General features: G+C 31.9%; 2 protein-coding genes across 2 annotated transcripts; one reads left to right on the top strand and one right to left on the bottom strand.

Moving 5' to 3' along the window:
- Window positions 1–1525: 1525 nt before the first annotated feature.
- Window positions 1526–3999, bottom strand: LOTGIDRAFT_120834 (hypothetical protein; the record flags this gene model as incomplete). Its single annotated transcript, XM_009058706.1, has 5 exons — window positions 1526–1811; window positions 2709–2792; window positions 3138–3258; window positions 3583–3733; window positions 3928–3999. 5 exons carry the CDS (start codon window positions 3997–3999, stop codon window positions 1526–1528), a joined length of 714 nt encoding a protein of 237 aa, XP_009056954.1.
- Window positions 4000–6237: 2238 nt separating this feature from the next.
- On the top strand, window positions 6238–12092 carry LOTGIDRAFT_162707 (hypothetical protein; the record flags this gene model as incomplete). The annotated part of the gene is made up of 10 exons (XM_009058705.1): window positions 6238–6354; window positions 6758–6890; window positions 7222–7330; window positions 8190–8304; window positions 8795–8844; window positions 9125–9259; window positions 9594–9692; window positions 10611–10738; window positions 11175–11337; window positions 11897–12092. The coding sequence occupies 10 exons, from the start codon at window positions 6238–6240 to the stop codon at window positions 12090–12092; spliced, it is 1245 nt and encodes a 414-aa protein (XP_009056953.1).
- Between the last annotated feature and the right edge of the window lie 2896 nt (window positions 12093–14988).

Genomic DNA, 14988 nt, shown 5'->3' with positions numbered 1-14988 from the left:
TTCTTGGATTCATTCTTAATCTTAGTATATTTTGATCCTAATCCATGTTTAGATTGTTATTTCAGAAATGTTGAAATGTTTTCATAATGTAATATAATTCTTAGTAAATACATTGTATGTTTCATTTATTGTTTTGAGCAAAGAAAATTTTATTTTCAAAAATGTTCCCAATATTTTTAAGAGAATTGGAATGGCAGCCTGTTAGTCTCAAAACGTGAGAACACAATATCATGTCTTCAAAATGTTACATCAGCAAAAATTTGGGACTCTTTTTTTTTGGTTTAAATTTCTAGGAGAGTGATATGTTTCTTTTCAATGTTCACTGTAATTTGTGGTAAAATAAAAAGTTGCTGAAACTTTGATATATAAACAGTCACAGAGTAAATTACTGGATGTAAACATTTCTGTCAAGGCCTCAAATTGGCTGTATCGGTCAGCATTTAATCCAATCAAATCACTTTATCAACCAACTTCTATGATACAAATAATGTGACTATTGCAGTCAAGGTATAAGTAAGAACTTCGTAATAGCTTAATATTGTGAAGATGCAGCTCTCATTGCCTGCTGTTATTGGATTTCAATGACCAATTGATCCTAGGATGTACACCAACCACCAAGGTATACATTACCTTAAGGTTTCCAGTTCCCTAAAAACATTTTTCATGTTTTTCACATATGATCAATGAAAGTAGAAAGGGAATATATGGTCGATTAAGCTAAGGTCAAACACCAGGACTCGAGAAAAAAAGAGTAAAGACTATCTTTTCACATTTTCTAGAAATAATTGAATTTAAAACAAATCAAGTAAATTTCAAATATACACTTTACAATTATTCAAATAAATATCAAACAAATATCAAAACACAAAGCAAACATTTCTCCAATTTACAATACTTTCAGGTGGCTAGCTATCTTCCTGGAAAGACTGTTAATAAATCTTTTGAATCTTTATCAAAAGTTCAGATATATTAAGATAGGCATAAACGGAAAATAAGAAATAATCTTAGTGAGAATACTGAGGAGTAAAGTTCATGTATCAACAAATTCACATAACACATTTTGATACATTTTCACAATGTCAAGATATTACAAACCGTGGCTTATACCATGACTGCAATAGTCAACTTTCTTGTATAACAGAAGGTTGTATACGAAGCGATGTTCTTGGATTGTACATTAGCGATACATCTGTGATACAAGAAAGTACAATCCAATCCAAGATGGCTATTGCAGTCAAGGCTGTTCTTCATAGCTTGACATTGTGAAGAGAATTTTGAGGATATTCACAACGTTGTATTCAAATTGTTGTCATATTCCTATAAGTATATATGTATATTTGTGGGGCTGAGGATCACAATTTTGACAGTTGTCCCCCTTTAAGTCATTCTGCCTCCTATTTGTACCCCCGGTCTTGTCAGGCTGGCACCACCACTATATACAAAACATTGTTTTCGAATATCCATAAATGCACAATTTGAAGTGAGTTGGGAGGCAGTATTTGTTTCAACATTAAAATTCAATGGGTTACGAGGCCACACTTGGTTTACTATTATCAACAACACTTGGTTTACTATGATCCACTGCAGTTCCACCAACAATCTTATCATCTTTTATAGTCCATCTCATATAGTTCACTTTCATTCGATCTTTAAAAGCTGTGAAAGAGTCGAAAGCCGGTCTGACATCTAGAAGAGTAAATTCATGAGATTTAGGATCAACAGAACCACCATCGTAATAGTCTATTATATATCTCACATCCCTGCCACATCTATCTACAATCCAATCATGTCTGTCAAATGGTAATTCATATCTAAAAATAAAATAGTTTGGATCAATTAATTTCAAAGTAAAAGTTCTTTGGAACATAAGTCATGCCCGTACTGACCAAGATCAATAACCTGATCGAACGTGAATATCGGACATTATCCGCAAGTTTAGGGCCAGACATAAAATTTGACTTTTTATGAGAGTTGCTGAAAGGTGCGGGCACACGTGCGGTCTTGGTCGGAGACTTTTGTTTAGAGCTTTTATTCGAGTCTTGTTTTGAGTATCAGTAACTGGCATGGGCACACGAGGAGACAAAAATCTTCAGTTGGTCGTTTTCCACCTTGTAGACAATCATGTGTGGAGCATGCAATTGAAAGGAAAAGGAATCTGTTTGGATGATGACGGTCTGTCTTGCAGACAATAAACTATGGGGGACAATTATCAACCTTGTTTGATATTATAAATCCTGTCGGCGACATGATAATCTTGTTGTTGAAGCACGGCACAAGCAAAATTTTACTCAAGATTCGAGTTGCGTGCCCACACCTTTAGATCCACTTTCGGATTGCTAGTTTTTAAGAATTTTCACTATGACTATGTACCCTAAACAGTTCAAGAATACAGTTGAACAGAAGTCTTAGCTTTCGCAGTTGTCAAGATAATACTGCCCTGATCATTTCAGAGCTGTCAAAAATTATGAACTAATATTGTCAAACTACTGATTTTTCTCTTTTAATTCTAATGGATACATTTATCTACATATTTGTTTTAAGATTAAAATCTGACACCTGGTTCGCTAATCATTAAATAAAAACCTCCCATGTTATTTGTGATATAAAATAGTCATTAGCTGGTAAAGTACATATTATGACAAATTAATTTTTTAAATATAATTGGGCTCCATCTCCTGTTAAATCTGATTTCTGAATAGATGACCTACCCTAACCAATGACGTATTCTGGCTCTTGGTGAATATTGTGTAGCTTTGCCTCCGAACTTCTTCAATTTTGGTGTAGAACATTCACTAAACAAAATGAAATGATGCAATGATGAAAATTGGATTTTTACTTTTGGTTAATGAAGCTTATTCCACACATTGCAAATTTGCATGGACCGCAACAATAGTCCTCTCTTTTTCTGTCTCAGGATTGTTTAATTGCGCACTATGTAGCACAGAAGACCTGGGTCTACTGACCCACCAAAATGACCTTTAACAAACTTGCTAGATACAAGAAAAGTGCCCAGAGGACAATCAGCTTAGACCTGTTTCACTGAGAAAACTTAGACACAAGTCTTAGAAAACAGGCACAATGGTAATGTACAAGCAGTTTCAATAAATCTTTAATGCCGTAAACAAAATTTATCTTACCATGCATGCATAGCTTCCCATTTTAGCACTTCCTTCCAGGCTTGTTCATTATTAGCATTGTGTATATTTATTATATTATCCATATCAGTAGGTCCCATTTCTGAATCCTTCCACTTCCAACCTGAAAATATTTCATTTAAGCTTTCTTAATGAAAGACAAAAATAATTTAATAGAAAATTGAGTATCCCCCAAAATATTAAGTAAGAGTTAAGATATGAGGTCCATACAATGTTTTGAAAATCAATGGCTTATGAACTGTGCTATTGTCTACCATTTAATATTGAAGGCAGTAAGACAGTATTCAGGTTGATTGTTGTATGATAGATGCTTGAGTGCAGCAGGTAGAAATCTTCGTTTAAGTGAAAATCTGCAATCAATACTTTTGAGAATCTCAATGCTTTGTCAGAAGCCAACTACCAATAGATTACAAAACATACCACTTACCTTTGCGCAACATGGCATTCCAAAACATCTGTTGAGAAGGATATTGCCAGGTTTCATTTTCAGTACCCGCTTTTGGAATAGTAGATTTTACCCGACCAGTTGGTAATGGAAATGGTTGTCCTTCTGAGGGTCTCTGATTTGGTGGCGGCATCTAAAATAAAAAAAATTAAATGTAGTGTTATGGTTGGTTTGGATTTGATGTGATTTAATGCACATGGGAAACAGAAGTCAAAAAAATGAGACTTAGCATAATGGAGTTATCTCCCTTATTGAAAAATTATATAAATCTTAAACTTAATCAATCAAATTAAAATTCAGCATACATAGTCAATATCATTTTATTACCATATTTGTTGGATCGATGTCATCACCACCACCATGTTTAACAGGGCAAGCACCAGTTTCACCCTGACTCATTGGACAGTCACTCTGATAGTTGGCATTCTGATCAACCTTCTGTGTCACTTTTTGTTGAGCATGCATAGGGCATTCTGACGGCGGGTTCGCCTTGGTATCTTTATTTTCTATGGTCGAGGATGATCCTCCCATTTTGACTAAAACATAATATAATAGATATAGAACTGTACTTATACATCTTTTTCAAGGCCTGTGCTTCCGAGAGTCAGCCCTAATTCTTAATATTCAAAAATCATTTCTAATAGCTGAAAGTAAGCCTATTTTGTGAAACGTGACATGTATCCTATTGCCAGGTCCTGTATCAAGACTTGACAATTCCTCTCCTTCAATAAAAAGTTGACATTTTTATGAGTCAGCGAATGGAATCACAATTTTTTCTGACTTGACTGAAATTGTTTGTAACATTTTTTAAGATGGTGACATTAACCACTCCTATCAACTACATTACCATACCAAATATCACATATTAAAGGTATAATAAACATTGAAACTTTGAAGATAAACTGGTTTTAAATTCATCCCATTACGGTTACCCCATATCGCGATACATTACAAAGCGTGACATTTGTATCTGAACAGGTATCGTATCATGGCATGATTGGCGATACTAGCACTTGTTTCGGCAGCTTTGTTTAGTCCCACAGAAATATTGTATTTTCATGGAAGACAGCACACCTCAGGCTCAAGGAGAATCCAGGAGCAGTTCCTCTCAAGCCTTTATTTTTGTAACCCCCAAAACCCATCTGTATAAACTTTTAGTCTTAAACTTAAAGTGGGAAAATAAGTTTGTATTATACAACCACATCTCTGACCAGTCAGCGACAATCCATCACTGGCACTGACTTATGTAACCAAAGTACTAACTTACATAATTAAACTTGCAATCGTAACAGTGAACTCACGTGTAAATAAGAATGATAATTTCAGCCGACTAGGCCTATTCAAAATGATCTCAATAAGAGAATCTTTTCACGTTTCTTGTTGGTCAAAGTCAAACGCAAGGCACATCAACTTTTCATCATGTTCTCTAACTAAATCGGCCAGACGTCAAAACGGACATCTCTGCACTTTAGTGCCCAATGATACAGTAAATCAATCGGTTCTATTTTTATATTGATTGGAAATAATTTGCAATGAGACCCAGAAACAAAAAGGAAAAATTATGGTATGAAATTATGGGTTGATATTTATGACAAAGAAGTAAACATGAATAATTGACTAAGACGTACTAACACTTGCCTGCCCTCAAACAAGAAGAGCGGTTGAAACGAACCGGCAACTATCCTTGGCGGTAAAGCTCAAAAAGTTCAAGAAATGAACAAAACTGGGGGTAAAAATAAAATCATGAAAACTTTGAAAAGTACCAGTTTTCATTCATCAGAAATAGATTGTTCAAAAGAAAACTTTATTGAGCAACCATGGTGAGAAACTATTTACAATTTTCTTTGAAGTGTGATTGTTTTGATAAATATTTTCTTCACTTGGTCACTGAGTTGAGGTCTGCAGAGTTCTTCCTTTTTCTCTCCCTACAGACACAGTGTCAGTGGTCAGCCCCAGATTCTCCTCATGTAGTAAGCCCAAAATCTTCTTATTCGAAGTTTATAGGCTATAAAATAATAGATTAATTCCCTGCATGGCGTTGCCCGCCTTCATTAGCCCACATGGTGCAGAAAAGTAGGACGTAAAACTTGATTAATTTCATTTTTAAAATCCAATTTCCAAAAATGTTGAAGACAGAGACATTGCATGATATTAGCCATAGCCTGTTAAGAGAAAATCTATCAAAGATCATTTGTTTACATGACAAAAGCCCTTCCGGACATGCTCCTCTGTAATTTTGCACAGGGACAAAAGGCCCCCATTTAAACCTAGCTATAGCACACCTAAGTACATCCAACTCATTTATTCAACCATAAATATCAAAGAAGATTCTCAATATCATGCTATAATGCAAATTATTATATTTGTTATTTTCAATGCAATTAAGAAGACCTGATTATAAGGCAATATTGCCTGGAGACGACCCAAGTATAGAAGAGACTATCCAGTCAATAGAAGATCACTCTACCCTAGTATGCAGACTAAGTACTGAAGACTGTGTTCCTTTATTATGGTTGCAAACATACTTTTATTAAAAAAATTTTCCTTTTATTCTGCAGTAAAAAAAGGAAAGTTGTAAAGAATAAAAGTAAAAAAATCCAAGATAAAAATGATGAGACAGAAAGTATCTATACTGAAATGGGTGTGAGTTTGATAATTAGTGAGAGTGGGGAAGATACAGATAGCAGTGATGGTATTATACATGAAAACACACCAGCTTCAGCTATAAACAGAGATACCCCTACCATTCCTTTGGTGAGTTACTATGTGCCTTCATCTCTCTCTATAGAAGCTTAGGTGCAGAAAAGTAGGACATAAAACTAACTCCATTCATTTCATTTCTTTTCTCTATAGAAGCTTATAAGCTTATGAAAAGTGTGCTTATTCTATAATATTGTCATGAATTTGTGATAAATTGTCAACGCCAAAGTCAATCAATTCACAAAACCTTGTGAAGACTCTAGAACTTCATCCAAGTCTCAAGTAAAAAAATTTGGAACCTGGTATGCATGTATATGTAATATTTATGAAGTGAAATTCTTTTCTATCTAACACGAGCTTAATTTCCAATGAATAGACAGCTTATGTCTGAACAAGGTAGGGGGGCTCCCTGAAAGTCTGAAATTCTGTAAGACAATATTCTATTTGAACTTTTCAGGCACCACGAATACTGAAACCTAGTCAACGGAATAATTGTTCATTTTCTAGTCCTAATACTGAAGGATTTAAGCCTATAAAATTGAGTAAAAAATTTCGCAGCAAAGAAGAATGTAAAGAAATTTCGGGAAGCGGTAAGTTTAAATCAAAAGCCTCAATAAAATCCAAAGAAAAATTTATTGGCTACAAAAAAAAACATGTAACTCAAATTTCATGCTTTTTGTAGACTTTGTTCCTGATTATAATTTGTAATAAAATTTCACAATGGTTCAAAGCATTGTTAGTAAATATATCCCTGAAATTTTTAAATTATGTAGATCCTTAACATTTAATTGATTTTCAGTTTCAACCGTTAAATGAATGTTTAAAAATTTAGCATCTGTGTGCTGAAGGTTGTGGATCTGGTAGCAGTGGCTCTTGTAAAAACCTATATAAGCTTTCCACAACAACTGTTTTATATTTCAGATTACATAAATAAACTATTAGATGAAAATATATTGAATATATTTCATCTATTACCAAGATTTACTTTAGCTAAATGTGCTAGAGTTTGTCGAAGGTGGAGTCATCTAGTGTAAGTGTTTAAATTTTGTTGCTAAGTGAATTGCATGCTTTCATGTTAATGAAATCGTAGGGAGATCCCAGGTTTACAATATTACAGCTCAGATTGACAGGCATGATAGTATTGATGGTGTAGCTTATTGAGTATTGCTAGCAATACTGTAATACAATATGCCACTATATAAGTGTATCGATACTTCACTAGGCATTCAACACAATCATGTAAAGACATACAACTATGCCTCATCCTTATATAGAAGAAATTAACAGTGGAAGTACCATTTGTGACCCTAAACGTTACAGCTTTTATCAAATGGTCAATAAATTACAAGAAATATTAGTTTTTTGTTATCTGCAATATACAGTTATAATAATCAATTAAAACTTTGATAAAGTTATACTTTCTTCCATATGGCAAATATGATATGTATTGTAACGTCAAATGCTATTATTCATGGATCGACTCAATCTTGTCTATTTACATTATGATTAAAGTGATACTACGTCTTAGAATTAACATAAAATTTAAGAATTTTAAACTTGGTGAATAAGAGCCAGTAGATATACCTGGTGTCATAAATAACATAACAGGATCCTTATATAATCCGATAAATCCAAAAAACTTAATAATTATCATAAATATGCAATTGACTATTGAAAAACGCTTAATATCAAGATTAAGCATTTTTCAATAATTACTTAGTTTGATGAATTTTCCAATTTTCCAGATTTTACAGGGATTCTTTTGTAACTTTATGACACCAGGTAAACTAACTGATGAATATATACACCTATTGACCATTTCAAGAACTTAAGTTTTATGTTCATTCTAAGACTATAACTATAGATATATATCTTGAAATATATTTTAGGAAACAGAAGTCATTATGGCGGAAAATAGATTTATCAAATAATACAATAACACCTAGTACACTATCTAATATTGTTAATAGAGGTGTTAAGATATTACGTTTAGCTAAATCAGAGGTTTGTTAATGTTATATTACTTATTTTCATAAAATGTTATTCTTGTTTGATTTCTATAGTAGAGCAATTCTGATTTTCAAAATTTCAAGATGTAAATTCTTATCTTAAAGAGATTGTGAAGAGGCCTACGAAAATTTGTATGTGTATCAGGGGGACACTGAAAGCATCATTTTGCAGACACTCAGTGATATCAAAATTGCAGGAACTACAGACGTCTGACTGAAAATTGGAATGGTGTCGATTGATGCTATCAGTTTCCCTGATACACATAAAAAATTCAGAAAAACTTTTTTCTTTAACAGCCCTGTAAGAATTGGTAATATTGTCAGAATTAAATTTTTGCTCATCATATTCTGATTCATAAACATTGCACTGATTTGATACTGGATTGTTGCAGACAAAAATAAGCATAATTTTGTGCAAAAATTGATAAAAATGATATATTCAGAAAGGTATAATGGAAAGTATTTTATTGGGTGTTTTTATTTAGATATTAGGCAGTGTTAATGAGAGTATACTTGGTAATCAACTTAATATCAGGTAAATAAATTATATAACCTAACTTATTATCAAAACACATACAGATAGAGTGTCAGTGTTTTCCAGTTTCACTGTTAAGGCTAAAAATTCAAAAATTTGTAAACAGGAGCTCTATGGCTTTCTTATCAATTGGAAGTTCCAGTTCAGTGGAAAAACTTCTCTTCAAATTGTGAAAAAGCATCTGGGTATAATGAAACATCTCAGCATCTAAAAGAAAAGAAAAATATAAACTATATTAACAGTATGTTATGTTAATTGATATGTTCCTACTTTATTTCAGTAATGTTGCTATACAGTATTTAGATTTGAGTATGGCAATTGTACCTCCAGAAATATTAGAACAGTTATTTTCACTATGTCACAATATAAAAAAGCTCAGCTTAGAAAATTGTAAACTTACTGATTCTATATGTAGGTAGGTACAGGTCTTTTAATTTCAAAAGGACTGGGAGTAAGAGGGATGGAAACTCAAACATAATGGTACACTTGCAGCCATTATAATTTCTATGTGAAAGCAACTGGTAGTATGATCTTATGTTCTGATCCTTGAAGCTGTTTGGACAAACACAAGGGAATATATTATGGTATAACACACTTCTTTAATAACAAAGTACATAAAGTTTTAACACAATTTACATGTGACGTGTTTTGACAAGAATATTCCAAGCTCACCTAACACCTGACTGTATTTGAATTTTAAGCAATCTCTTTAAATATTTTTCATGACTTTCTTTGTTTCCCATCTATAGATATATAGGACAGAATAGTGAAATAGAAAGTTTAAATTTAACTATGTGTCAAGGTATAACACATCATGGTATGGAACCCATCCTCAATAACTGTAATCAGTAAGTGCCTTGATTTATATTTTTAATTACTGTACTAAGTAAATTGATAAATATCCTTAATAAATGTACTCAGTGCCTTGATTTTTATCCTCAATGACTACTCAGTAACTGACTTGATTTATATCCTCAATACCTACCCAGTAAGTGCCTTGATATTTATCATCAATAATTGAACTCAGTGCCTTGATATTTATCATCAATAACTACTCAGTAAGTGCCTTGATTTATATCCTCAATAACTAATCAATAAGAGCCTTAATTTGTATCCTCAACAACTGTACTTAGTAAGTGCCTTGATTTTTATCCTCAATAACTACTCAGAATGTGCCTTGATTTTTATCCTCAATAACTACTCAGAAAGTGCCTTGATTTTTATCCTCAATAAGTACTCAGTAACTGACTTGATTTATATCCTCAATACCTACCCAGTAAGTGCCTTGATATTTATCATCAATAATTGAACTCAGTGCATTGATATTTATCATCAATAACTACTCAGTAAGTGCCTTGATTTATATCCTCAATAACTAATCAGTAAGAGCCTTAATTTGTATCCTCATCAACTGTACTTAGTACGTGCCTTGATTTTTATCCTCAATAACTACTCAGAATGTGCCTTGATTTTTATCCTCAATAACTACTCAGAAAGTGCCTTGATTTTTATCCTCAATAACTACTCAGTAAGTGCCTTGATTTTTATCCTCAATAACTACTCATTAAGTGTCTTGATATCTATCCTCAATAACGACTCAGTAAGTGCCTTGATTTTTATCCTCATTAACTACTCAGTAAGTGCCTTGATTTTTATCCTCAAATGGACTATACTTAGTAAAAACATTGATCAAAAAGATCAAGTCCCCGAATTAATTAGTTTAAAGTCTCATTTATTATTGTTGACATATTCTGTTTGTATTTTAGATTAGAATGTTTAAATATAAGTTGGACATGGTTAAATAAAGAAACTATAGAGTATATATCTAATAATCTACCTAACAGATTGGTCAAGCTAAATTGGAGTGGTTGTAGAGAAAATATAACAGATAATGGTACGTAGAACCTTATACAATAACAGGAATATCATTCTAGACTAGATCATAGGAATTATGATCTACGTTCTTTATATGTAGAGCTCAGTCCATAATAAATAAATAATGCCCTTTGCCTGCCAACTTGGTGTTTTGATGCTCAATTTTGGTTTAGGTCATGATTTGCGATTAGTGATGTCATCAAACACTTATTTTTAATGGACAGGACATCACTAATTACAAAATGTGTTTGTATTGGATAAGAACCTTCGTAATTAGTTACATCATCAAACCTTTAGTTTTGGTGGAATTGCAGGAACCAGACGTCTGATTGAAAATGGGAATGGTGCAAATTGATACTATCAGTGTCCCCGATACACATACAATCCTATTAAGCTCTTTGATCCACTTAATGAAGAGTTAACATCAGTAATAAAACGGAAATATTACTTTTCAGAAATTATGAAAATAACAGATCGGTGTAAGAGGTTAAAGGAATTAGATCTAAGTGATTCAACTGTTATAACATGTTTATCAGTACACCTTATAGCTAGTAATTTACACCAGTTGGAACATTTAGCTTTAAGTAGATGTTACTCTATTATACCTACTACTATACCGTAAGTACTATTTGAGATGGCTATGTGATGAGTCCAAATAAAGAATTTTAGCTATGTGGATTCTTAGAAAGAATTGCAGAGTTGTAAACCCTGTCAAATGTTCAAAATTATCATTGTCCACCAGCAGAATATAGCATGGTTCTTATGGAGAGTCATGTCATTACATTACAGGCTAATGGTCAGTTTTTATACACCCACATCTCTCTATGTGGACGTATATTGTCGGCACCATCCGTCAACATTTGCTTGTAAACGCGATTTTTTGATGGAGTCAATGAAATTCGGTATGTGTATACATGTTCATAAAACTAAGATTAAGTTCAAATTTGAGCTATTTTCGACCGTTTGAAGCAGAGTTATTGCCCTTGCCCCAAAATAGTGCTGACAGGTTTTGGTCAACTATTGCTAGAAAGAGACACAGTGACCGATAAGCAAAATGCATTGACTAATGTTTTACCGAAATAAATACATCTAAAATCAATCCAATACTAACTTGAATACTTCCACTAGGATTACTATTAATTTTGATTCAGTAAACAATTGAAAATTCTATTTTCAGAGTATTATCACAACTTGAATCATTATCAGCTTTAGAAGTTTTTGGTATGTTACGGGAAGTGTATTTAACACATTTACAAGAAAGTATGCCAAGTATAGAGATTAATAGCTACCCTTTCTCAAGTGTGGCTCGACCAACTACAGGAGTACGTAGAACCAGTATCTGGGGTATACGAGTTAGAGAAAGTGCTGTTTAGTATCAGACAATATGTCATTCTTTAGTACAATTTTAGCAGGAGGAAATAACATAAATACACAATATGATCTCCTATGTTTTGCACAATAATGGAATAACCATGATAATAGTTCCAATCATGTATGATTAATTTTGCAAAAATTTATTACCAGAAGTAAATTTTCTAAATCATGGATTATGTTTGCAATTTAACTGTATGGTATTCAAATCATGATAATAGTTCCAATCATGTATGAATAATTTAGCCATGATATATGAACATAACTCAATAGCTATGTTACTTTAATCATGAAATATATTTGGAACTCAATTATTATGGTATTCGAATCATGATAATAGTTCCAATCATGTATGAAGAATTTCTCGAAAAAATTAAAATAGAATTACTAATACTAAATTTCTGTTACCATAATCATATAATATGTTCTCAACATTACGGTCTCAAAATCATGTTAAAAGATCTGATCATGTATGAATAATGTTTCAAAAATGAAATCAATTTCTATGTTACCATAATTATAAAATATGTTCAGAACTAAACGTTATGGTTTTTAAATCATGATAATAGTTTTGATCATGTATGAATAATGTTTCCAAAATGAACATAACTCAATTTCTATGTTACCATAATTATAAAATATGTTCAGAACTAAACGTTATGGTTTTTAAATCATGATAATAGTTTTGATCATGTATGAATAATGTTTCCAAAATGAACATAACTCAATTTCTATGTTACCATAATTATAAAATATGTTCAGAACTAAACGTTATGGTTTTTAAATCATGATAATAGTTTTGATCATGTATGAATAATGTTTCCAAAATGAACATAACTCAATTTCTATGTTACCATAATTATAAAATATGTTCAGAACTAAACGTTATGGTTTTTAAATCATGATAATAGTTTTGATCATGTATGAATAATGTTTCCAAAATGAACATAACTCAATTTCTATGTTACCATAATTATAAAATATGTTCAGAACTAAACTTTATGGTGTTTAAAATAATGGTAATAGGCCAATCATGTATGAATAATTTGTGCCAAAAGGCATGAACATATCTCATAAAATATGTTCAGAACTAAACTTTATGGTTTATGATGGTAACAGGCCAATCATGTTTGAATAATTATTTCAAAAACATAATTCAATTTCTATGTTACAATCATTTTGTTCATGACCACAATGAATCCTGATATAACCACTACTACCTGATACTAATAGTTTAGTTTGCCAAAGTAGACGAGCCTTTCAGATATAAAATATTATATTCAGACAATTCTTGTCTTATTTTCATTTTCTAATTCAAATTGAAAAGCTATGTTCTTCCTCATGGGATTTGTAAAATCACGACTAATAAATTTGAGATTCAATCATGTGGTATAATTACACAGTATAACTTATAAATTATGTGTATCGGGGAAACTGATGCCATCAATTTGCACCTTTTCCAGTCAGATGTCTAGTTCCTCCCAAAAAATATTCATTGATGTCACCAATCATGAAATATGCCTTATCACATAGGGCAGGAACCACAGACGTCTGGTTTTAATTGTACTAATTGATGCTATTGGTGTCCCTGAACACAAATTTTCTAAAAACCTCTTTACAATCTCTTTAACTTGAATCTGACTGAAAATTTTCGCTACTACAAATAAACAAAAATAGACCTTTCCGTTAACCACCATGCTTTAATTTTTCATGGGTATTTTGTTCTTTTGTAGTTTCTTTTTATATTATGTTTTTTGATTAGTATATTTTTCAATAGAGTAGAATTAGAATGATTTGTTTAAAGTAGAATAGATTTGTTACTAGTAGAAAGTAGTTATCAATTCAATCAAAACCAATTATAATTTTTTCAAAATATTATTCCTGTTTCTCTGTGGTTCTCATAATAATTATGGTGTTTCCAATTTGATTTTGTGATAATTCTGTGAAATTAATTAAATACATATAACATCTATAAATTGTCTTATCTATTTGTATTCTTTTAGTCATGGATTGGGATAATTGAAATGGATTTGCTTTCCAAATTTGAACCAGTGATGTCCTAGCAAGATACGCCCACTTTCCTAATACATTGTATCAAGGGTGGTCACCAATTTGTGTCTAATCATACCAAAAATCTAATTTGTACACACAAAATTAAATAAAATTCTGACATAAACTGTCACCTCTATCGCATTCACAAGCCAATAAATATTGATGCGTTTTTATTAACTCACAAAATGTTCATCAAAAGATCATCAAATTCCAACTTGTCCAAGATCTCATTAATATAAATGATCACACCAAATTTAATTAAAATCAGATAAAAACTGTAGTCTCTATTGCGTTCACAAGCCAATTGCTCATAGGAGGGAAAAAATGCAATCTGATTAAATTGCAAATCTGAATGTCACATTTAGTGTTTTTTTCATTAACCCTCTGGGTGCAAACCTCAAATAAAATTTGTGTAGAACGCAAACCAAGGCCTTTTCAGGCCCGGTCCATTACGTCAACCTTTAAATAATTTTGGCTATCTTAAAAATAACAACAGAATTTGTTTAGTAAAACTTTCAGATAAGACCAGGGACAGGGTGCAAGTGGAGTCTAGGCAAAATGAAATATCCAAATTTGCATTCAGATATAATGCTAGTTGGAGTAGACTACATAGTCACAAGTCTGGGCCTTTTCTTAGGCAGGAGAAACATATAATAAGTGGAACAGTTCTAGAAGTTACTACAATTAGGATAAACATCAAAGATTTTAAAAAACAATTTAATTTCTTGATATCGTGAAAATACATATATGTATGTATCAAATAACAATTAAACTGTTCAAATTGTCCAATGGTATATACCAGTATAATTGAATGATAATGAATTTCTATACATGTGTTAATCTTTA

The sequence above is a fragment of the Lottia gigantea genome (assembly GCF_000327385.1).
Source record: "Lottia gigantea unplaced genomic scaffold LOTGIsca_35, whole genome shotgun sequence".
Lineage (NCBI taxonomy): Eukaryota > Metazoa > Mollusca > Gastropoda > Lottiidae > Lottia > Lottia gigantea.
Note: the sequence above shows the minus strand (reverse complement) of the source record. Positions and strands in the feature narration are given on the sequence as shown.